Raw genomic sequence first — 23594 nt, 5'->3', positions numbered from 1 at the left:
CCCTGCTCCCCCTGGCTGCTGGGGGGGTCTCGGAGAAGCTGCTCTACTACACGTGTCACTGTCCTGTTCCTGGGACACAGTTCCCAAGATCCCAACTTAAGGGAGGAGAGGTCTGATTCAGTGCACAATCTCAGGAGACCCAGGCCATGGGTGGGTGGCTCCGAAGAAGAAAAGCCAAGGCAGCAGGCTACAGCACAGCCGGACTACTAGCTCTCCCTGGCCAGGAAGCAAGGCGGGGCAGCAGTAGAGGCGCAGCCCAGAGATGAGGTATCGTGCCCATGCTCTGGGCGCCTTCATCCTCTGCCACTCTGCCAGTCCTCTCCCTGCTGCAGCCCCACCCATCCCTGAAGGTGCTGCTGGGGTCTCTCTGTCCCCAGACTCTCACCCATGCCACCAGCATGGCCACACAGTGTCCTACACACCGGCACTCATGATGCATGACCTCATCTGAACCCCAAGTACTCCAGCTCCTCAGGCCCCCTCACAGTCCCCAGGGACAGCCATACCACCCATTCCCTTCAGCCTGAGGCTGTCATGCCCCCACCACTGGGGTCAGCCCTCTCCAGTCCCCTGCCCCTATAGTCCTCTGGGCTGTCTGCCTCATCACAAGAGCACACTAGGCAGCTGCCATCTCCAAGCACCCCGTCCCTGCATACCATCCAGCCACACAGTCCCTCAGCTGTGCCTTTAAGCCCCTATTCTGAGGAGCCCATGGCTCCCTGCCTTCCAGCCTCTGCTCTTTCCGCTCCTTCCTGTGTGGCCCTGGGCAGGCAGCTGCCCTCGAGGTGGAGAGAGGCCCCAGGGAGCCAGCCTGCTTGGTGTAGAGTCTGCTGGGTCCTGGCAGCCAGGTATAGGACAGGCTGTCACCTTGCTGTGCCACATGACCGGGGAATCTGCCCACCTTCAGCCTCAGGGCATCCTTCTCCCAGCCCTGATGTCACCCTTGTCCGTCATCTGCCTGCCACCTATGAAAGGCCAGGGCCCTTGCACAGTGCATGCGCAACCCTCCCCAACCTGTGAGGGCCCAGACCCTGTGGACAGCCTCCTCTCCCAGGGAGCTTTGTGACGTCACCTGGAACACAGCGGGAGCTGGGGGCCCCAGGAGTCCTCTTTAAGAACAGTTCAAGTGGCTAATGCACCACAGGGCCTTGCAGACCCCACAGCACTGCCACGTGAGCCCCGAGCTCCACTGCACGCTGTCTAGCCACACTCAGACACAAGTCTCCCAGGAGGGCACAACAACCCTCTCTGAAGAGAGCTTTCAATGGACTCAATTTTGTCTTTATACTGTCCTGAAGTGGTAAAGTGGGAGACAAGTGACTCCTTCCTTGCATTCATGACACTGGCTGCCTCGCATGAGCACAGGACAGAATACAAGCCTGTGCAGGAGCACCACGCACAGCGCCCTCGGCAGAGCCACACAGCCCGAGACAGAGAAGGACACACAGGGCTGAGGCACGTTCGGTGGCCCAGCAGGCAGGACACCCCAAGAAGACCAGTGGGGCCCAGTGTGTGAATCAGGACAGTGATGGCTCTGCCCTAGTAGCCGGCTCTCTGTGGGACAGAGGGCAGACCTGATTTTATCAGACTGACGGCCCAAGATCCACCCTGCTGGGGACAGAGGGTCTTTGGAGTCCCTAAACTGCCCAGTGAGCCACCACTGTCAATACCCAGGTGCTGGGGCTCTCCACAGGTGAAAGGAAGATTTTAGCCCAGGCAGGGCACTGCAGTGACAGACATAAACGCCGCTGCAGGTGGGTGGGAGGTGAGCCCGGCCAGGGCACCCAGGGAGCCACCTTCCTTGCTACTTTATTCAGGACGAAGCGTGGGACAGGCGAGGACCTACACGCCCAGTTCTGCTGGCTCAGTTCCCACCAAGCCTTAAACCATGAGCAACACATTTCTATTATTTAGGAGTTATCAGCCTCAGTTACTTTGCGACAGCAGGGGGATGGAAGCCAAAGGCAGCCAAGGCCAGGACTCCTCGACAGGACTTCAGCTCTGGGAAGCGTGCAAAGACGCCAGGTTCTCCATTTCTGTCTGAGCAAGAGTGCGAGAATGGAGACAGCTCACCACAGAGACGCCTGCCGGCCTCAAGAGTGCGGCGTCGGCATACACCTATGCCCAGATGAAACACTGGTCCGCTCAGGTTGGGGGCTTCTTAAGAGCCTTATCTTACACAACCTGCATGCTCCATATCCTCCCGAAATACACAGCTCCTGTGTGGCCGGCTGCAGAGGCCTGTGTCTGCCGGCCTCTCGCCTGGCCCTGCCACCCGAGCGAGGTCTGCCTGCATCAGCGCTGTACCTGCACCTGGCAGCGGTCAGGGGACCACACAGCAGCTCACTGTCCCGCGCCTTATTTGCACTGACTCATGTGTTGTCTCTATCAGACACTGACTTCATTTTTCCCTATTTTAACTTCGGGAGTTCAAGGCATCGTTGATTTCTTGGAGAAACGTTTCAAGCATTTCGCTTTGGGGTGTCCGAGGCCAGCATTGCCCCGTCTCCTGCGTCCAGGCACCTCCCGACCCACAGCACCATTTCTGCCTCTTCCGGCTGTAGTGGGAGGGGGCCCGCAGCGTGCAGCTGCTCGGCCACTCAGCTGTCCCCGGCATTCCCTGACTCTACAGGCTTCTGCTCAGGGAAGGCAGCCCGTGCCACAACTGCTCGGCTGATGCTGGGAGGGTTAATTATTTTCAAATATCCTATAAATACTAGGAAGAAGGTGTGCTCTCCATCCCACAGCTAGGTCCCACCCAGAACTCCCGGGCACCTCCCTGCCTGGCAGACTCATGCTGCCCACGCCCCTGCCTAGCCGGGAGCTGGTCAAGAGTGTGTCCTGCCTGGCTTTGTTTCATTTCCCTACAGTTGACGCAGTTTAAAATTCGTGTTTCAGAGACAGAAAAGATCCAACCCAACTTCCAAGTGGGCTCCTTCAGGCGCCTCACCCAGCACCAGAGACAACCCTGTGGGCCGTGCCGCCTGCAGCACCCGCCTGACCACATCCACCTTGGAAGCATCTACCTCAGAAAGTCCGCGCCTCGGTGCCCCAGCCCAGCCCACCAGACTGCACACAACCCCGCTGTGGCCCACAGCCACCAGGCAGAGCAGCGGCGCACCCACCAAGGGCCTTCACTCCTTCTGGCATGTCCTGCGGCTGAGACGCGTGCCCAGGGCTCACCCATCCTGCCCACCTGCCGTGGGCACAAAAGCGTCTTCTTAAAATGTCACAACTGAAAGCAATTACGCACGCTCACCAGGACGCCTCAGCTGCAGTATTTAATTTGTTTTCTCTTCCCATTTCCCTTCCATCTAGTCCAATTCGACACAACATGCTAGGTTCTACACGTGCTTTCCATCCAGCCCCCATGACACGAAAGAAAAGCACTCATTTAGCTCGGTTTGCGCTCAGAGGGGGATCAGCCTGTAGCGCCCCTATGCGTGTGGGGAAAGCTGGGGCTTAGGGGCTCTGTGCCCCACTCCCTGAACCTCAGAGAGGGCTGGCGAGACCAGGGGCCTAACCCCAGGGCTTTCTTGCTGAACTACATCCCCAGACTCTTTTTCTTTATTTGAGGCAAGGTCTCACTAAGCTGCTATGTTCCCTGGGCCAGGCTTGAACTTGAGATCCCGCTGTCTCCAGCCCATGCAGTGCTTGGACTTGTAGGCCCTGCCATCACATCTGGGCCTGGCAAGGCACCTTAGGGACCCGCCTGGTGTGCACCTTCTCACTATAACCCATGGAGTGTGCAGCACTTCACACAAGCATGTGATGGACACGGCAGCCTGTGCAGGGTGAGGTGGGCACCGCATCCCTGCCCTCCCAGGCTGCAGTGAGTCCCACAAGCCACCCTGTGCTGCAGAGTCCAGCTGACCCAGCACTGCTCCCAGCTCATCAGATGCTCCACCTGTGTCCTGTGCCCCTAAGGGAATCCTAGCTGTGATGTGTGCCCAGGCAGTGTGACAGTGCTACACAGCTGCTCACAAGAACAGGGGTCGTGGGGCTCTGTGGCCAGTGTGAGGCCAGTGTGCCCCACACCACCTTGTGAGGCGGGACCAGAGGAGGCGTGACAGAGCTGCAGCCCCTGCTTAAGGCCACTTGCTGTTCTTTTTCAGCGTTGCCTAGCTTGAGTGACTCTATACTGATCAAACTGTTTCACAGCAGTTGCGGTCAGAGCAGGTCAGCACGGAGCGCACTCTACGTTTCCAGAGGAAAACACTGTGGTCAGGTAAGGTACTTCTCACCACACCGCGGCTTAACACCACCCTTGGGCTGCTGCAAAGAGAATGTGAGCTCTCCGACAGAGGAGGCGGCTGCCTCAGGCTCTCCTGGGCTGCTTCTCCAGCATCAGCCCTCTCACACTGAAGGAAACAGAGGGCCACAGATGCACCATGTCCAGACCTGGACGAAGGCTGCCTCGCCCCGTCCTTCTCCATCACCGTTGCCTCTTCACTGCGCTCACGGCTTTCCCACGAGCATGTGGTCGCCATGCTGGAGCATGGCCCAGGTCTGCCTGGAGTGGATCGCAGGGACTCCTGGGGTGGCATGGACCTACGAATGCAGGCATGCATGGGACAGTATGAGCTCCAGCTCCAGGCCCAGATAGGCTGGACACAGGCTGTAGGAAGCTGAGGGCAAGGAGGGAATGATGCTGGGGCCAGCAGGAAAGAGGATCGAGAATAACAGCTCCTAGAGTCTCCCAGGAGTCAGTGGAGGAACAGAGCGTGTGCAGTCCCATAGAAGCCAATGTGGAGGAGGCCACTGTCACACTGAGTAGCCACTAGGCTTTTTTTTTTTTTTTTTGTAGTACTGGGGATTGAACGCAGGGCCTTGCACTTATTCTACTGAGCTATCTCCCCGGCCTGACCACTAGGCTTTGCAGAAGCTGGTAACAGTCTCTGGCCAGGGGGCACTTGGGCAGTCTCACTCTACAGCGCCCTCTGGGGATGAGAAAGCATATACAGGAGAAGGCAAGAGGGAGCAGGGAGCCCGTGTGTCCAACTGTGGGCACTGGGGCCTGTCAGGTGTCTCTCAGGGCCTCCACGCTTCCAGGGGTCCCTGCCACCTGTGCAACAAGGCAGGAGCAGTGCTGGCCCGCGAGGCTCCCTGAAGGGCACAGGAGCCCCTGCCGATGACAAGGCAGCTCTGCAAGGAACAAAGATGACCTCCTCTCCACCAGAAGCACCAAGGGTGTCAGCTTTGGGCCTACACAAGCCTTGGCCTGCTCAGCCCTCCTGGGGCAGCAATGTTCACTACAGGGGAGCAACAGAACCTCCTGGCTCTTCCCTCGGCCCTCAGAGAGAACAGGTTGCTTGGCGCACAGGACTGAGGGGCAAGGAAACCAGTGAGCCATCACTGTGGACTCAGGGCCACCCAGCCCATCACTTCACCTGAGAATTGGGCCCATGGGCAAGGTGGAGGCAGGACACCTGCCCACCAGGGAGGAGCCCAGTACCTGCAGTGCTGGCTTCCCCACTGCTGGACCCCAGCCTGCCCCACCCCTGCTGGGCGGCCACAGGCAGAAAGACTCCCTGTCCACAGCTTACGCTGTGGCAGCTGTCATTCATGAGAGGTGCGAGCTGGTGCTCAAGGCTCTGCCAGGGGCGGGGGACCCAGTCTACATGTGCAGCACAGCAGCTGGCCAGATGTGCACTCCAGGGTGCCCAGTCAGGATGGAGACTGGCTCAGAGGGGTTAACATTTCCGAGTTGTGCAGCTCCGAGATGTGCATGCCTTACCAGCAAGGCCCAGCACATCCCAGAGAGACGCCATGAGGTGGATGCGACCTCGTGCTGGAGTCACACGGCCCCACAGGGTCACCAGCTGGGCACTGCCTGGCAGCGGGGCACAGCAAGCACCCCCGACCTCCCACAAGCACAATAAACCTCTCCCAGCAGAAAATCAACCTAGGCTCTTCTGGAAAGATGTGTACTTACTTGAAAATCTCTTTCTTCTAGTATTTCTTTCCTCCATCTCACGAGGAAAGCAGCGCAAACGTACAAGTGGAAATGAGAAAAGCCCTCAGGTTCCGACTGGAAGAGAAAACAGGTGAGAGAACGTTAATGCAAGCCTGCCCAAGCCGTCCTGCAGCCTGGGCTGGGGAGATGGGCTGGCGACCTACTCGCCCTTACTGAACCACTTCATTGCAAAGTTCACATCCCATGAAAATGAACACCATGTGTGCCTCAGTACCAGAGCCTGATAAACAGGCAGCAAGTGCAGGCTTCACTGAAGCCACAGGAAGCAGCTGTGGGCTGCTTGCGGGGTGCAGACGGCAGCCAGCGGGGACGCAGACAGAACTCTGGGAGCACCAGCTGGCCAAGTATGGAGGGAGGCAGTGCGGTCAGAGGCGCTGGGGTCACCACTGTCCCTCCCACCACTGGATATGCTCGCCCTCTGCCTTCTCCTGATCTACACACTGTGTGGGGACAGACCGTCGGGCTCCTGGCCTGCAGAGCTCTGAGGGACGCCAGAGGCAGGCTTCGAAAGGTCCTCTGGGAACAGACAGGGCACAGAGCTGGTGAGGAGGGATGGCTGGGGGACAGACAGGCTGAGGTGTCAGTGATGTGGGCTGGGCAAGGGCAGAAAGCTTGGGAGAGAGCAAATTCTAGAGGCATCAGGAAAGGCTAAGCCTTGAAGACACAAAGCCAAGTGAGCCCTGGGGTCCAAGGGAAAGGGGCACCAGGACAGCACCAGCGGTTTGACCCCAGTGACTAGAAGGATCAGCTTTCCATTTCCCAAACGGAGGGAAGGTCTGCAGAAGATGGCAGGAGAAAGTGTGCTGGGGAAAGATGGCGACGTGTTCCTCGGACACACCAGGACTGAGACACCCACAGGACAACATGGGAAGTGCTGTGGAACTCAGATGTGGCCCAGTGGTCTGGGCCAGGTATCAGCGCTGCAACCGCAAGGACAGAGAGCAGCGGAGAGCAGCGGGCAGCCAGTAGGGAACCCTAGGCTACAAGCGGACCAGCGGGACGGGCATGGGACATGACCAGTGACGTAGGGCCAGGAGCTCACGGCAGGCAGGAAGGCTGCCTGGCGGCTGGCAATGAGCCACAAGCCTGTCTTCACCTTGCTCCACCACTGTCTGGCGCTGCCCTGCCCTCTGCTTCCCTACTGCCAAGGGGCCAGCCGGTTTCGACATTTCGCCCTGGACAGTGGTGGAGCGCCAAGCCTTTGTAGATGCCCACCGCAGGTTTCCTTCCACACCTAATTCACCAGTGTCCTTAGCACAGGTGGCCACGACTCGCGTCGAACGACCTCACAGGGCCGCCCACACACGGCACGCAGCGTAGTTGCTGGAATACACGCAGGCGGCCCAGAGCGGGCCCTGTGTCCGCCCATGCAGCTGTGAGACCCGCTCTCAACCTCCCTGCTCCAACCACTGCCACTGGCCCTCTGCCCCATGTGCACAGCCAGGGTTGGGACAGGTGTCCCCGGGTGCTGCTGGAGAGCTCCTGTAAGACAGAAAGGGCCTGACTTACTCAGCTTGCGACAATTTTATTTTTCCAGGAAGTGTTCATCTAAATTTTTGAATTTGTTCACAATATTGTTTCCTTAAATATCCACTGCACTTGTAGTACTGTCCTACGTGGGCTTCCTAATGTCACCTTTACGTGCCCTCACCTCAGCTTGTTCATCATGCCACAGGCTGGCTAATTCCCTCAGCCCTCCAGGATACCCAGCGTCTGGTGCTGACCGCGGCGTCAGGACCTCTTTGCTGCTGCTCTTCGTTACCGCCTTTCTGGTACCGACATCTCCTTCCATTTCCTTATTGGCTATCTTCAAGCATGCAAAACCACAGTAGCCCCACTTAGTGTTTCCTAGTTATCTGCCTGATTTGAGACAGGTGCCTTGCTCAGTACTGCACGGCCCTTCTTCACGTCCTGCCCCTCTCCCCACAGTCACACGCTAGCTGCCCTCCACAGCTGCGTGGCTCGTTGTTCTCGCCCACTTCTGAGACAGACGCGGTCCTTTAGGGCTTCCATGCCTGGATCACAGCTTACGTATCAGTGTGGTTTTAAATCTGCAAACACAAGTGGTTCATTTCTCTTGTCTTTTTAGCATTTGTTGGTTATTACTTTGTAGCTTAATTGTGCTATAAAGGAATGTGACTTATACAATGCCGATTTTTAAAACTGGTTGAGATTTAATTTTTGCAGCAGACCGCAATCTACTTCCACATCCACGGAGTTGGTGCCGACACAGATCCAGATCCCGGGGGCCAGTCCGTCCAGATAGGGTGCGCACTCTGCCCCTTGCCCTGTGGCCTGCGGCAGTGCGCCCGGCTTCTGCCACCCCGATGCCCCCTTTGTTAAGGTTAGTAAGACTAAATACCTATGGCAGCCCCTTCAGCATCTGGAACACACCAAGTTGTGTAGGAACGACTCAGTGCATCGGCATGTATTAAGGGGGCATGCTCTGGAGGTCCTGGTTGGACACAGTGCTCCACGGGAGTCTGCTAAACAGTAACCAACAGCGTTGTTCAGGGCTGCCATACATCCTTTTTTTTTTTCATCTGCTTATGAGGTATCAATAATCAAGAGATGCTACAAGAGGAGATTTATTTGCTTCCTCCTTACACTTCTGCCAAACTGTTTTATTTTATACACTGGGAAGCTATGTTATAAGGTGCATACAAATTTAAACCTGTTTTACCTTCCTGAGGTAGCCAGCAAAATCAATGTCAGCATACACCACGCCTTCACCTCAAGCAAGGCTCTGGCTCTGAAGTCTTCGGATTGGGAGGTCGTGGAGTTGGAGCCTCCTGTGATTAGGGCCTACACAGCAGCTTTTGTTCAGCAACTGATATCAAACACACAATAAACTACACATACAGTTTATAGCTTGTCATGTTTCGCTGTACGCAGGCACCGGTGGAAGCATTGGTGCAACCAAGGCGGTGCCGCGTGGTCCAGAAGCGTCCGTGTGCCCATCTGCAGTCCTGCGCAGGGCCAGCTCCACACCTCCGCTGCGCTCACACTCCTGCTCCGACATGGAAACAGGACAGCATGACAGGCGCCCTGGCTGGGCTGTGTGCTTTTGTCCTAGCTTCTCTCACTCTGTGTTGTTGAGATTCATCCCTAACGATGCAGGTATTACAGACAGTTGAGTTAGGTAAAACTTTTTTTTTTTAATTTTAGGGAAGAGTCTACAGGGTGCTCAGGGTCTCACTACTAAAGCTCGTAGAGATCCACCTATTTACAGCCTCCCAAGAGCTGGGGTTACATGCCCAATCTAAGGTAAAACTCTTCGAGACAGCCTGTTGCCCTTTGTCTAGCTGTCCCCCCAAAGCACCATGCCGCCATAGCGCTGTTGCAGATGGCTGAGTCTAGAGTGTACGATGCTGGGACTAGGGGCGTGACTAGCATATCAGCCCACTGATTGCTTTGGATTAGTTCTGGCTAGGATTAGGGGTGTGAATGCTCACGTCCTAGGGCGGGCAGCCTGCACACAGTGTAGGGGACTGAAATGCTCTTGTGTGTCTTCTGTGTGGCTCTGTGATCTGTGGCCACCATGAGCTACTCTCCTCTGCAGTAGCCCTCTATCAAGCCACCCTGCCTTGGAGCCAGCCAAGTATGGGCTAAATCCTCTACAAACTGTGGGCTAAATAACCCTTTCTTCCTTTACTTTGGGTGTTGGATATTTCATCCCAGCAACAAGAGGAAAGTAACTCAGACACAGTTCGACAGGGCTAGAGGGCACGAGAGTCAACACAAAAGATAAAAACACATTACATCTGTGGCGGAGGCACATCCAGGGCAGACTCGGGCCTCAAGATAAAGACAGAAGACCAGGCTCACATGGATCCCCAGGGACAAGGAGGAACGCCCTGCCCAATAGTCTCGATAGGACTGGGCGCCTCGCTGAGTGACTACCACACTGAGACCCACCAGTTCCTGAGGAGTTCTTTGTTCCTTCCCTGTGCACCCGCTCTGTGACTTGCTTCCCCACTGGATCAACATAGCCTAAGTGGCTATCCTTATAATCTTACTAGTTGATTACAGTTTTGAACCTTGTACCCACCTTGTGTTTTGCTCTATAAAAGTTCTGCCATAAAGTGGGGTCTGAAGCAACCCACTCGGGGGCCCTCTTTTTCTCAGGAGTTGGGTCTCTCCCCTTCAATAGATATTTCCTACGCTTAACCTCCATTCTTCCTTAGAATTCATTCTTCTATTCGGGGGAGCACGAACTCAGTATATCTGACATCTAACAGGGTGAGAGTTACAGGATTTCCTTTATATCATTTAGTGGTCTTCTATAATTCTTGGAGGCTCCATCAAGATAACTGGAAGGAGATAAGAGTTTGATTTTGTTTCATGCATTCTGGTTTGTGTCTTGTTCATGTAACTAAAAACTGTAATCCTTGTTTTCCCATTGCTTATGCCTTAAATTTTTACACCTTGTCTCTTTTGCACATTGTCTTTTGTGAAATGTTAGTAAATGTTGAGAACATGGATGACTGTAGTGTTTCTTCAGTGGGACAATTTGCTTTTCCAGGAAAGATCTTCTGTTCCTGCCTTGTAGACGCTGCATCTGGACTTAACCTGTTGCTGAATTCACTCATGTTCCTCGCCTGACCTGGTCAACTGCTGTTGTTACGTTAGACAGCAGGACTAGGGAAAGGAACATCAGAGCATCCCCTAGTGGACTCTGATACGAAATGCTAGGTAATAATCTTTTGACAGGGTTTTAGACAACTTAATCTTCTTGTTTTATTTTGGTTTTTTTGAACCAGGGATTGAATTCAGGACCTTGAGCTTGTCAGGCAGGTGCATGTGTTGCTGAGCTATCTCCCTGGCCTGGCAGCTTAATCTTTAACTGTCCCTTATAGAACTTTCAAAAACAGTGGTTACTCTCCTGGCTAGTTAGACACTCTTACAGCAGCTGCCAGTCTTCCAGAAGAAGATAGGTTTCCCCAGCAACACCTGGTTAATCCCCCATCGAAGCCAATGGGAAGGTGGACCACACAGGCAGCTGGGTTCTTTTCTGGAGACAGGTCTCTAATTGTGTGGAACCAGTGAAAGCTGAGAGGAAACTGAGGGGTCACAGTCAGGGAAATTCTCTGGCAGAGACCGAAAGGTTCCTCAGTGGAAGCTGAGTCCTGACAGCTGGACTGGGAACCAGCAGAAAAACCTCCACCATCTGGCATCTCTACCTGCACTCCAGTGAGGTAAGAGGTAAGCCATGGTATCTTCTCCTAGAGACCTGAAGTGACACTGTTAGAGGCCTCTCTTGAGCCTCCATTAAGACTTCAGTGACAAGACAGCGTGGTGGCGTGCACCTGTCATCTCAGCACGTGGGAGGCTGAAAACAGGAAAACCACGGAGTCTGATCTGTGTGATGAGACCCTGTACAGGACCCTATACTAAATACATTCAAAAAAAAAAGAATCGAGTGACAGGTTTAAATTTTTCTCTTCCTACAAGTAAAACACCCCCAGTATATGTCTTCATACATTTTGAGCTGGGTACAAATACAAAAAATAGTAACTAGATACCCAGACAAATCTTTGCTAGGACAGAAGTCTAAGTTAGAAAGTCCTCCCTAAGTTTTTCCAATTCACTGAGAGCTGACTTCAGAACTCCTTGACTAGCTGGACCCCTTATTGGTAGGCCAGCCCCCCTTCCCAGAGGTCAGGCTGAAGCAGCAAGCAACAACTGTTTGCCTTTCATGAGAAGAACAGCTGTGAGAGGAGCGACTTAAGGTTGTGCCTCCCCTATGCTAACTACCAGTAAAACAGGGATTTCAGTCAGCCTTTCTCTTAGTGCATGTAGAAAAGTAATCAAAGTGCCTTTACCAACATGTCAGCTGTGATTGCTGGGCATAAGTTTTAACCCGTGAGCTTCATAAATGTGTTATAAAGAGAGACATAAAAATTCCAGAGGGGTTTTGAGTAAAGCCTTAGCCTTGTCTTGCTGCTAAGGAATACTGCCTAGGTGATTAGGTCGACAGCACAAATGTTCCAGGGATTTCTCTACTCCAGGGCCAGGGAAGGACCGCTCCAAGCCATTCCTCGCCTCTAGCTCTAGAAGTGACTTCTCCAAGCCAGAAGTGCCCCAGCCACTTCCAAGGTGCCCTCTGAACTTCCCCCACTCTCTGTTTCAGAGGACTGGGAAGCAGCTGTTGAGGTCTCGTGCATTTGACTGTGGGCTGCCTTCTGCTAGCAGGACTCCCTACAGCTGGGAGTGGTCACAGCTTGTGCCTTTGAAGACGCATGCTACAGTTAAGGGCGGGCACTCCAGGGCATGGCGGGGGCACGAGTCGGCAGTGTGGCCAGCCCAGCCCGACCTGCCTTCTGGGTCACCATCCTGCTGGAGGCCTGCAGCAGGCCACCTCGGCGGATGTCTTGCGGGAGGACAGGAACCAAACAGAGATGACACGGGGTGCCTCTTTTTCTGGTCAGGAACTCGCTGTCGACCTCTTACTCCGTTAGCAAGTCTTCTTAAGCACTGCAAACTGCTGGGACCCACATACATTGAGAAAGAGCGGGTTAATATTTCTTTACACCTGATGATCACTTGCACATCCTGTAGAGGCAAGATGGAATACTGAAGAGGCAAATATTGATTATGAAACTTCTTCACAATTAGAATTGCACTATAAGAGACAGGGAAAATGGTAGAAGTACCTTATGTTCAGACATTCTTTACACTGACAGATAATCCTTGAGTCCGTGCAACACAAGCCACAAAAACCCCCAGACACCTCTGGCCCTTAAGGCATGATTAGACACAGCCACCGTCACTGCGCCGGAGGCTTCCCACCCTTGGCCTCTGGACACTGAGGGCGAGGTTTCCATGACAACTTTAATCAAACCCTCATCTACTATTACTGAACCTGAGGATGAGATTTCCATGGCAACCATAATCAAAGCCTTATCTACTATTACTGAACCCGAGGATACAGTTTCCAAGGCAACCTTAATCAAACCTCATCCATGATTACCAAGCCTGAGCCCCTCACCCCTTACTATTCGGACTTTACGGGTGAGGCTCCTAAGGTAGCCACACTGAAAGCCTCTGCTTCGCTATATCCATCCTTAGCTGATTTTGTTCAAGGCCCTCAAGGACAGTACCCCTTACAGGACACAACATAGGGACAGTACCCTGTATAGGAAGTAAATGGAAAACCAGCCACACCAGTGTCCGTGTGTCCTCTTCTCTCACTGACCTCAAACAGATCAAACAAGACCTGAGAAAGTTTTCAGACAACCCAGACGGGTATTATCTGGTACTCATACTACAGCCCAGGTAAGTCCTTTAGAGGACCTACGAAGACCAGTAAGCCAGACCAGAAACAGTGACTTCTCATGAGAGACAAGCAGCATTACAAGCTGTTATGATAGCTGGAGGTCAACATCACATAGTTAATTTTGGAAAGCCCAGACACAGGCTGTCGGGAGCGGTCAGCTCCTACTAATGCCAAGCAGTCCCTACACCAGATCCCAACTGCCTTCCCAAGCAAACAGGAGACTGGGACAGGGAACAAGTTCAGACCTGTACTCTTGAAGGTCCAAGAAGGATGAGGACTAAGGCCTTCAATTATGTTCAATTCTCAACTATTCATCAGGAGAAAGATGAGAGCCCCTCTAGCTTATTGGACGATTGTACGAAGCACTGATGAAACCTATACCCCTGGCGGCTGATTTGGTAGAAAGACAGATTACTCTTAAAAACAAATGTATTACCCAGTCAGCCTCAAATATTAGGAAAAAGCTACAAAAGCGGCTTTTGCTCTGCCTAGCTCCCTTGGTACTTTAGTAAGAATGGCCACCTCAGGGGAGAGGTGACCAAGGAGGAAGATCAAGGCCAAAGGGAGAAAACAAAGACCAAGAGAAAGGAGCTACCTTGGTTGTGGCCTTAAAGGAACAGACTCGAAGCATGATCCCTGGGGCTCCAAGGACAGCTCCGTGACTAAACCGACCTACTAGTGCCACGGAGGAAAGCCAGGCTACCGTTAGGAGGACTGCAGTAAGAGCTGCCCTGTGCCCTGTCCTGAGTGCAAAGGTGACCAACAGAAAGTAGATTAGGGCTGGAGACAAAGACCCCAGGGCACAGACCCATCCTATCAGCTAGTGCAGCAAGACTGAAGCCTGCCACTGCCCCCACCCCCAACTGCACTTATGCCTTCTCCCTCTGGCCAGACTGTCATCTCCCTGGGGGAACCCTGGGGAACCAAAACTACAGAGAGGAAAGAAAAACAGCCTACTGCTAGACACTGGCGCCCACGTCTCTTGGCTCTTTTTTTTTAACCCTGGCCTTCCTTCCAGGCAAAATACTTCAGGGAAGGCATTCATGGAGAAGCCGTAACTTCCTATTTCTCACAGGCCTTACACTGTACGTAGGATGGCTTTCTCTTCTCCCATTCCTTTTGCCTATGCTGAAAGTCCAGTTCCTGTCCTCAGAAGAGACATCTTACCTTGTTTGAATACTATAATATAAATGCACCCAGCTGAGGTAAGCTGACTCCCACTGTGGAAACAAGTCCTAAAGTAAGGGAATGACAGCAACAGCAGCTGCCCAAGGAGAAATACATCTCGAAGATTTCACTAGGTTCCTTCAAAGGACACACTACTTTGTAAGGCCGAAAGTTAAATGCAGTCAATTGCCTCTAATTGATAAGTTAAGGACCCAAGGTTTATTTAAAGGCTGGAATAGCCCATGCAGTACTCCAATAGTGAGAGTTCAAAATGCCAATGGTGCCTGGAGGCTGGCACAGGACCTGTGGGTGGTAAGTGAGGCAGTGGTGGCCATTCGCTGGGTGGCACCTAACCGATGCACTCTCCTTTCTCAGATCCCAGAATACGTACTTGGCTTTCAGTGTCAGATTTAAAAGATGCCTGCCCCTTTTTGTATTCCTTACACAGCCATTCCCAGTTTCTCTTTGCCTTTGCAAATCTCCATGACCAGGCTCTTCAGCTGACTTGGACTGAGCTTCCTCGAGGGTTCAGACTCAGTCCTCATGCTTTTAGGCAAGTGTTTTCTTATGATTTGGCATATTTTAAATTTTCCCAGTTCATGGTCCCACAGAATGTAGATGATAGCCCACTAGGTGCCCCCTCAGGAGAGCTCACTAGCCAAGGTACCTGAGTTCTGCTGAATTTTCTAGCAGACAAAGGCCATAAGGTCTCTAGGTCTTAGGGACAACTCTGCGGCCTTGAAACAAAATACTTGGGTCTTACCCCATCTAAGGGGACCCAAAATCTGGGGGAAGACAGATCAACTAACACTTTCATTCTTGTACCCAAGATCTTAGCAAATAAGGTGATTCTGGGAATTACAGGCTTTTGACAGCTTTGGATAGCAGGGTATGGAGAGATTGCATAACCCCTCTATCAGCTTATAAAGGTGGCATAAAGGCAGGTACCCAGACTCCAACTTGAGCAGCTGATTCCCAAACTGCACTCCAGAAGCTTAAATAAGCGTCTCCAAATGACACGGCACTGAGCCTACCAACGCGACGCCGTTTTGATCTATATGCTGACGAAAGGCAGGGCACGGCTCTGTGAGTGCTCACGCAGGATCATGCACCTGCTCGCAGCCTGTGGGGGTCTGGGGCACAAAGGAGACACTGTAGCACAGGGACGGCCGCATGCCCGGGAGCTGCGGCTGCCGTGGATCTCCGGGCACTGGGCGCATAAAGACCTCCTGGTGTAAACTCCGCACGACGCGGCAGGACTTCTTCCTTCCTAAGGGATCCTATCTATGGCTGTCAGACGAGTGACTTCTTATATCCCAGGCTCTCCTCCTAGGAAGACCAGCCATCCAAATAAAGACATGACCCTCCCTAAAGCCTGCCTCCTTTCTACCAGAAAAGGAGGAAACTGAGGCTGAAAGACTTGACTGCAACAGGTGATTCTCCAGCACACGCAGCCGGACAAGACTTGCTAGACAACCTCTCCCTGACCCTACCGGACCCTCTTCTGTGAGGGCCGCTCCTCACACAGAAGGAGAACACAAGGCAGGGTGTGCAGCAGTGAGTCCGCATCAGACCCGTCAAAGTTCCTCCCTTGCCCCAGGACTGGTGCCCAGCTGGCAGAACTCACAGTTCTCACCAGGGCTTACACCTCAGAAAGGACAGAAAGTCAGTATTTATACCGATTCAAAGTGCGCTCTCCTGCGACTGCATGCCTCTACAGCCATACAGGAATAAAAATTACCCACCAGCCAACCGATCACCCGAACAGCACCATAAGGAGACAGAGAAACTTTACCACCTGCCTGTGTACCTTCCAAAGCGGTGGCTACCACTGCAGAGGGCACCAAGGGAGGCGACCAAGTGTCTCAAGGCCATCAACGGGCTGACCCAGCTGCAAAAGCTGCGTGAGGACCCCGCCTCAGCCCCCTTGATCTGGGAAGGGCCCTCTGACCACGCTCAACCCAAACAGCCTCAGTCCGTAGCCCAGCGGGCTCTCCCGTGGGGGTCGTTCTTCCATCGCGATGGTTACCGTCAGCTAAGATTACTAAGTCTTCATATCACACCTTTCCCTTGGACAGAGACAAGACCCACCGGACAACCTTAAAGTTAGTCACAGGAAAGGACTTTCTCAGGCAATACAACAGGCAGTTAGGAGGTGAGCTCTGCCCAAGGAGCAACCCTCGCAAGGGACCACGGCCCCTCCAGGTACGCAGAAGCAGGGTCAACACCCTGCAGAAGACGTAGCGTGACTTTACTCACAGGCCAGAGAGTAAGGGCTCCAACACCTATGGGTCTGGGTAGAAATTCTCACTAGCTGGGTTGAGGCCTTTCCTGATGGAACAGAGGAAGCACAAGAGTTGCTAAGTGTTTTAGTCCCAAAACTCACCCCAGATTTAGACTTCCCTTACCACAAGCACAGTGCTTATAGACATGCAGAGCACCTTCTGGGAAAGTGACAGTCTCACCAGATATCTCTTGTGCACTGAGCATTCTTTGTCACCTTCATTGTGCATGGAGGCCACAATCATTGAGAAAGGGTAAAGCTAAATAACTGTGACCCCCAAAGAGACATTTTCACAAAATAGCTCAGAAAACCCACATACAGTGTCCTCACACACTACTTTTAGCTATCAAAATAAGAAACACCTCAAATCATACACATCAGTCCTTTTAAAATGTTTTACAGATGCAGTAATTACTAATGATCTTCTCTGGATAGAAACAGGTGCCTCACTAAAAGATGTCACCTTGCTGGCTAAATTCCAAGGGACTCTTCAATCACTAACAAAGGCTCACCCTAAACACAGTCACACGTTCCAACCCAGACATTTAGTACCGGCAAAGTCTCCTTCCTCATCAGCCCCTTCCCTAGGACCAACCTGGAGAAAATGCACTCCTTGATCCTGCCACCTGCACTGGCTGTCAAGGTAACAGGCCTGGTCTCTGAGATGCAATGCACCCGGCTCCAGGCCTGGAATCAGACTGCCACTCAGCGGGAGCAACCAGCCAAATACTCCTGCAAATCCACAGCAACACTATGCTCCTCATTCAAAAAGAGAGTAAAGTCTCCAGATAAATCACCTCAAGTGCTCCTCTCGGCCCTTTACCAATTACTTCACCACTTGAAGCAGAGCACAGTTCCTTTCTATTACAGGAGCAGGAATATGTACACTCATTACAACAAACATCTTGCTTGGTATGTGGCCTGCTGCCCTTGTCAAGCACACCAGGACTTCCTTGGGGAGTAGCTCCCCTCCAGAGAGATGAATACGATAAGCTACAAGACTACATCAATATGACACAAAAACAGCTTAGTGGTTCATAGCTTCTCCCACCATTACGAGGTAACTGAGAGGGGCCTATAAAATACACCTTTAATGATCTTGGATATTATCAAATATTTTGTAAGAATCCCACTGAAACTCCTACAGGAATCAGCAAAACCCCTGTTAAGTAAGAGTAAAGGCGCTACTGTGAGAGCCAACAGGCATGGTATAAAGATGGCTACTTTCAGACACAAGACAATGGTAAGTGGTTAACTCAGAGCAGGGCAGTCTAGTACAAAGGCCCTCATGTTTAAAAAAAAAAAATTATTTATTCTCACTGGCCTAACTCTACTAAAAACTTAAGATAGAACCCCCTCGAACAGTGTATACACACCATAATTTTATAGGTGTGAGGCTGGTTTACAACAGACTGGTTTAGCTGCCCTAAAATTAGATTAAAAGCCCCCGGTGGCACGCATTGGTTGCGGGGCACCCATCTGTGGTGCTGGCTACCCCCTCGACACAGGGAGATGCATGCTGGGCTTTGTGCGGTCACAAGGCAAGAGTGTCAAAGCATCAACTGACCTACAGCTGACCTCCTCTACCACACTGACGGTCTAGATGTGGGTCCCACTGGGTGATCACTTGGCTTCGAGCTTTGTCCCTTCCCTACACAAGAAGATGTCATACAACACTTCAAGGCCTTCACTAACTATACTCCTTAGGCCTTAAACAACACCTTGGCCAGTCTCTCTCCTAAATAAAAAAGTAAACTGAGGCAAGGCAATCTCCAAAGTCACACGACATTAGACAGTCTCACTGCAGCACAAGGGGCAGTGGTGCTGGTGTAAAAGCTAAAAAGCTGTGCACACATTCCTGGTCTTTCTGCTAGTATCCCAATGGCTGTTCACCATACTGAATAGCAAGTCAACGACACGTCCGATTCCCAAGTTCCTGGGCCGCCCCCTTACCCTGTTCGTGAGAGCCAGTACTAGTTCTCATGTGAAAACATGTGTTGCATGTACTCACAGCAGTCTTGCGGGCCTTACTACTTGGCCCACCCATACTTAGTTCTTTGGCCTCGTCTCTCTACACCAAAAGCTGTACACCTGCCCAAGACAAAAGCACCTCAGGTCTACTGAGGGCCTTTGGATAAGCCCTCTGTGGAGCATCCGCCGACCATAATCGTAACCAGCTTCCACTAGAAGTAGCCACAACGGCCTTCACTCCTTTCCCCTTCATGGCCATTTGGGGTACTTCTTCAGAGAGGAGAAGATTACAGACAGCTAATCCAGTAAAAATATTATACACAGTCAGATAGGACTAGGCCCTCGTGAGAGTCAGTACAGAGGATGGAAATACATCTGAGGGCCGGCCAAATAGCTCAGTGGACTAAAGCACCTGCTTAGGCAGCGCACAGTGGCTGGGGTTCGATCCCCAGAGTGCCGAGCCAGCCCTACCCCTGGGGCGTGCTAAGAATGCCAAGGAGACTGGGCATGGTGGTGCGCACCTGTAATCCCAGCACTTGGGAGGCTAAAAACAGGAGGATCACTGCGAATCCAATCTGTGTAGTGAGACCCTGTAGACCCTACTGTACAAAATAATTTTTTTTTAAAAAAAAAGAAAGAAAACACACCACAACTGTGGCCAGAGGCGCAACTGCGGGAGGCCAGGCCTCAAGATAAAGACAAAATGACCAGGCCTACATGCCTCCCCAGGGGATAAAGTAAGTGGGAACGCCTGGTCCAATGAAGTCCGAGATAGGCATCTGTCACCTTAGTGAGTGACCAAGACCCTTGGATGCATCAGTTCCTGAAAAGTTCTTTGTTCCTTCCACATACACTCATTATGAGACTTGCTTCCCCACTGGATCAGTAATTCCTAAGCAGTTATTCTTATACTCTTATTAGTTGATCATTGTTTTCTCCTGCCTTGTACCCACCTTGTGTTTTGCTCTATAAAACTTCTGCCATAAAGTGGGGCCTTCAGCAACCCACTCGGGACCCCTCCAGTCTCTCAGGAACTGTCTCACTCCCCTTCAATAAATATCTCCAACTCTTAACCTCTCTTGTTCCTTAGAATTCATTCTTCGGTTTGGAAAACATGCAGTGGGCATATCTGCCATCTAACAGGTAGAGAGCTGTAGTCCCTTTATGCCCCTGAGAGGTCAGCTGGTTCGTGTGGATTCAGCCTAGCGTGCATCACTCTGTGTTGCTGAGGCTCAGCCCTAACACTGGAGGTACCAAGGGCACATGCCTGTGAGGGCCGAGTGCACTCCCCGTGCGGTCTGTTTATCACACAGCTGCCCTGGACGGACAGCAAACTGTTGTTTCCAGTTCTTGGCTACTACACAGGGAGCTGTGATCTTTTGTGCCCAAGTTGCATATGGACGCAGGCTTCCCTCTGCTCAGATGACTCCTGGGAGCAGAACCATGAGGCCATGTGGTGGGGTATGCTTAGCATGTGAGAAGCAGCCTGGCTGTTTTCCAAGCTGGATGCACGAGTTTACATTCCCACCAGCAGTGGACGAGTTCAAGTTCTCTCACACTCGCTATTCATCATCCAAATAGGCTTGAAGTAGACTCTCATTATGGCTTTAATCTACATATTGGTATTTCCCTAAAGACTAGCAACTCTGAGTATCTTTTCATGTGCTTATTTGACATCATCTGGTATTCACCTTTTTTCACTCAGTTGTCTGCTTCATATGATTGAGTTCTGAGTTATTTTCTACAGACTCTGTGTTTAAATCTTTTGTCAAATTTATGCTTTGAAAACATTTTCTCCCAGTCTATAATTTGCCTTTTCATTCTTTTAACAGCAGCTTTTGAAGAGTACGTATTACATTTTGATGAAGTTCAATTTATTAATTTGTTCTTTATGTATCATATCATATAGCATGTCATATACCTGTTACACCTTATCTCAGAACCTTTCGCTCGTTCAAGGGCACAAAGGTTCCCACGTGCAAGGTTTACGGGCCACGCCCAGGCCCAGGCGCCAGCCGCACTGATGTTCTGCGCCTGAGTGAACGCACGAGCTGAGGCTTCCTTTTCTGCATGTGGGTCGTAAGCTGTCTCAGAAATCTATCGAGAAGACGATATTTTCTCCTGAGAATTAAAAATCAGGTATTGTTATATCTTCCTTTTTTTTTTTTTTTTTTTGCATTATCTTTTGAAAGATTTGGCTATTCTAAAACTTCTGTATTTTCGTAAGAATTTTACCATCAATTTGTGGATTGCTAACCACCCCCCCAAAAAATAAAAAATAAAAACCTGCTGGGATTTTTTTCCCACTGGAGTTGAACGGAACCCACAGACCCACGGAGGGGCTCAGAAGCCTGGCACTGTGGTCTTCAGACTCAAGGTCACGTCTTCCTCCTCCTCCAACAATGCCTGCAGTTTTCAGAGTTCAGGTCTGTTACATTTTTTTGGTTAGGTTTCCCCAAAGTAGTTCCCGGTTTTTTGATGCTATTAGAGAGGCTGTTGTGGGCTAGGGAGGTAGCTCAGTAGAATTAACTCTTGCCTGTGAGCGCAGGGTCCCAAGTTCAATCCTTGGGAAAAAAAAAAAAATGTTTGAAATTTTTCACCTTCTGAATCTGGTGCGAGCCGGAGCCACTGGGTTGTCAGGCTTACAAATGCTTTTCATCCTCTTCCTTCCGCTCTGCCTGGTCCATAACATAACCAGCGCAGCGGCGCGCGGCTTCTCACTGAGAGCTCCGCCCTGCGGCTGCGGCGCGCTCCGGCGCACGGGCGTCCTCCCGGGGTTTCCGACTCTTCCGCTTTTTCTCCCACTGTTCACTCGGGGCTACGTGCGCACTGCTTTACGTCTCCTCGGCATTTCGGTACCCCACTACCAATTAATCTGGAAGCTGCTAAATTACTTCCACTATTTTAATAGTTACCCTGAACATTTTAATACGCATATTTAACCTGATGGTCTAAAATGAATCATTATTTTTCTTCCAAACAACAGAGAAAACGTAAAATTCCAGCCATGCCAAATACATGCTTAGCTTTTTCGTATTCTAAGATTTTAGAAACATCGTGAAGTGTGTTTGGTGAGATTTTAGATACCAGTATATGTTTATATTATTCACACCTTCACCTTTATTTCTTCTGGCATCTAGACCTTTCTTCCGAAATCACTGAAATCTTGAAATGCAATCTTTAGAAGTTCTGTCCATGACAAGAGTATTAGCTTGTAACCCTCTAGGTTTTTATTTATCTAAATAAAACCTCCATCTTCACCTTCAGAAGGCAGTTTTGCTGTATGTCCAAGTCCGCACTGGCAGTTCTTCGAAAGGCGATCGGCACCACGGCTGGCCTCGACCACGGAACACTGTCACCTGCTTGTCACTCCCTAGCAGAGAACCTAGCTTTCCTCTGCAGCTGCTTTGGAGTATTTTGTTTCCGGATGCTTTCCAGCTACCTTACAGCAACTACTTGGCTAGAAACAGCGTGGTCCTGGCCCTGAAAACGGCGAACTGCTGTCTCCTAGCCCACTTCAGGCACTGTGTGCCTGTCTGCCTTTCCAGAAGCACGAGGAGCGGTATGTCAGGACGTCACACCCCCTCTCCACTTCCCCTCAGCGTCATCCCTTCTTCCCAGCCCTGGCCACGTGGAGGGTGCTGTCCCGTCATGCTGTCCCTGTCGGCAGTCACTGGTCCTCTCCCGGGAGCTCTGGAGTCTCTGTGACCCCTTCTTTGCACTTCTTGTCCTGAGCCCAACCACAGGATCAGAGACCAGTGCAAGCTCAGGTCAGCCAGATTCACTCGGCAGGGCCCAGCCTGTGAGGTGACAGGCAGCTTAGGGAGGACGGAGCTAAAGAATCAGGCCTCTTCTTCCAAATACTGAAGGTGACCTCAACAGCAAACGCCCACCTCCCTAAGGGCCCAGCCTGATCACTGCCATGCAGATGGAAGGCCTCCAGGAACACTGGGAATCTCCAGAACAAGAGTTCTCCAAGCAATCCTGTTTACACTCTTCATTTGCTTAAGAGCCTTTGATTTAAGGGAGCTCCTCCAGGTCGGCCTCGGGCCAGCCCTTCTCTGGCTCCTGGGAGCCGGCTGTGCCTTGTGCTGCCCCCACCTGTCTCCAGTCCACCCTAGTTCCACAGCCACAGGACAGCAGAGAGATGAGCTTACCACCACTGGGCACTGATTCCTTGTCTCCTGTGACTTGCTAAGTTCTATTAAAATAGCGATGTGGTACATGCAAAACACAAATCCACATCATAAATGGCAAACGGGCTTCGTCTGGATGAAGCATAATCCACAGAAATATTGTCCAGGCCAGGAATTCCACAGAGGACAGGGACATGGTAGTGGCGTGGCCAAGACCACAGGCCAGCTCTGACTGTCACCCATGGCAGCCCACAGCCTGGACCTGCTAGGGACACTGGGGCCTCCAGACTGGTGCAGAGTCTGCCCAGTCTCCTGGCAGTTTAAAGCCACTGGAGGAGCCCCTACAGCGGAAGCTATGACTTCTAACAGCCCCCACGGATCTGGGTGAGGGCTGCTCACCCACAGGCCACAGCTGGGGAACTGGCCGCCACAGGGCAGGCTCTGGGAAGGGTCAGACCCCATTCCTGACCTTTCCCATCCCACTCCACGGCACCAGGCCCTTCCCTACTCAAGACCTCCCCATTACCCAGGTGCCAACCAGCTGGCAGGGAGAGGGAGGAGCTGGAGGTCTGGGAGGGCCGCATGCTGACAAAGCCTTGGTCTCCCCACACGAGAGTCCTGCCCAGGGCGCTCCGCAGCACAGCATGTGGCAACCCAGAACACGAGTCTGCGCAGGCTGGCTCCCTGCTCATGGTCAGCTCTTCCTTCCTTTCTCAGCAGCGGTCTTAAGAGACCAGGCCAGACAACACCGTTCTGTGCCTCAGGAAGGCTCCTCGAGGC

The 23594-nt window shown here is 52.0% G+C and overlaps 1 protein-coding gene across 1 annotated transcript in view; it reads right to left on the bottom strand.

The window, feature by feature from the left end:
* Positions 1–23594, bottom strand: part of Tbc1d22a (TBC1 domain family member 22A) — a 343764-nt gene that overhangs the window by 28784 nt on the left and 291386 nt on the right. The window contains exon 15 of the mRNA XM_023702532.1: positions 5936–6031. Coding sequence (XP_023558300.1) covers positions 5936–6031 — 96 coding nt within the window. The remainder of the gene's footprint in view (positions 1–5935; positions 6032–23594) is intronic.

Source organism: Octodon degus, unplaced genomic scaffold, assembly GCF_000260255.1.
Source record: "Octodon degus isolate 3935 unplaced genomic scaffold, OctDeg1.0 scaffold00153, whole genome shotgun sequence".
Taxonomy (NCBI): domain Eukaryota; kingdom Metazoa; phylum Chordata; class Mammalia; order Rodentia; family Octodontidae; genus Octodon; species Octodon degus.
Note: the sequence above shows the minus strand (reverse complement) of the source record. Positions and strands in the feature narration are given on the sequence as shown.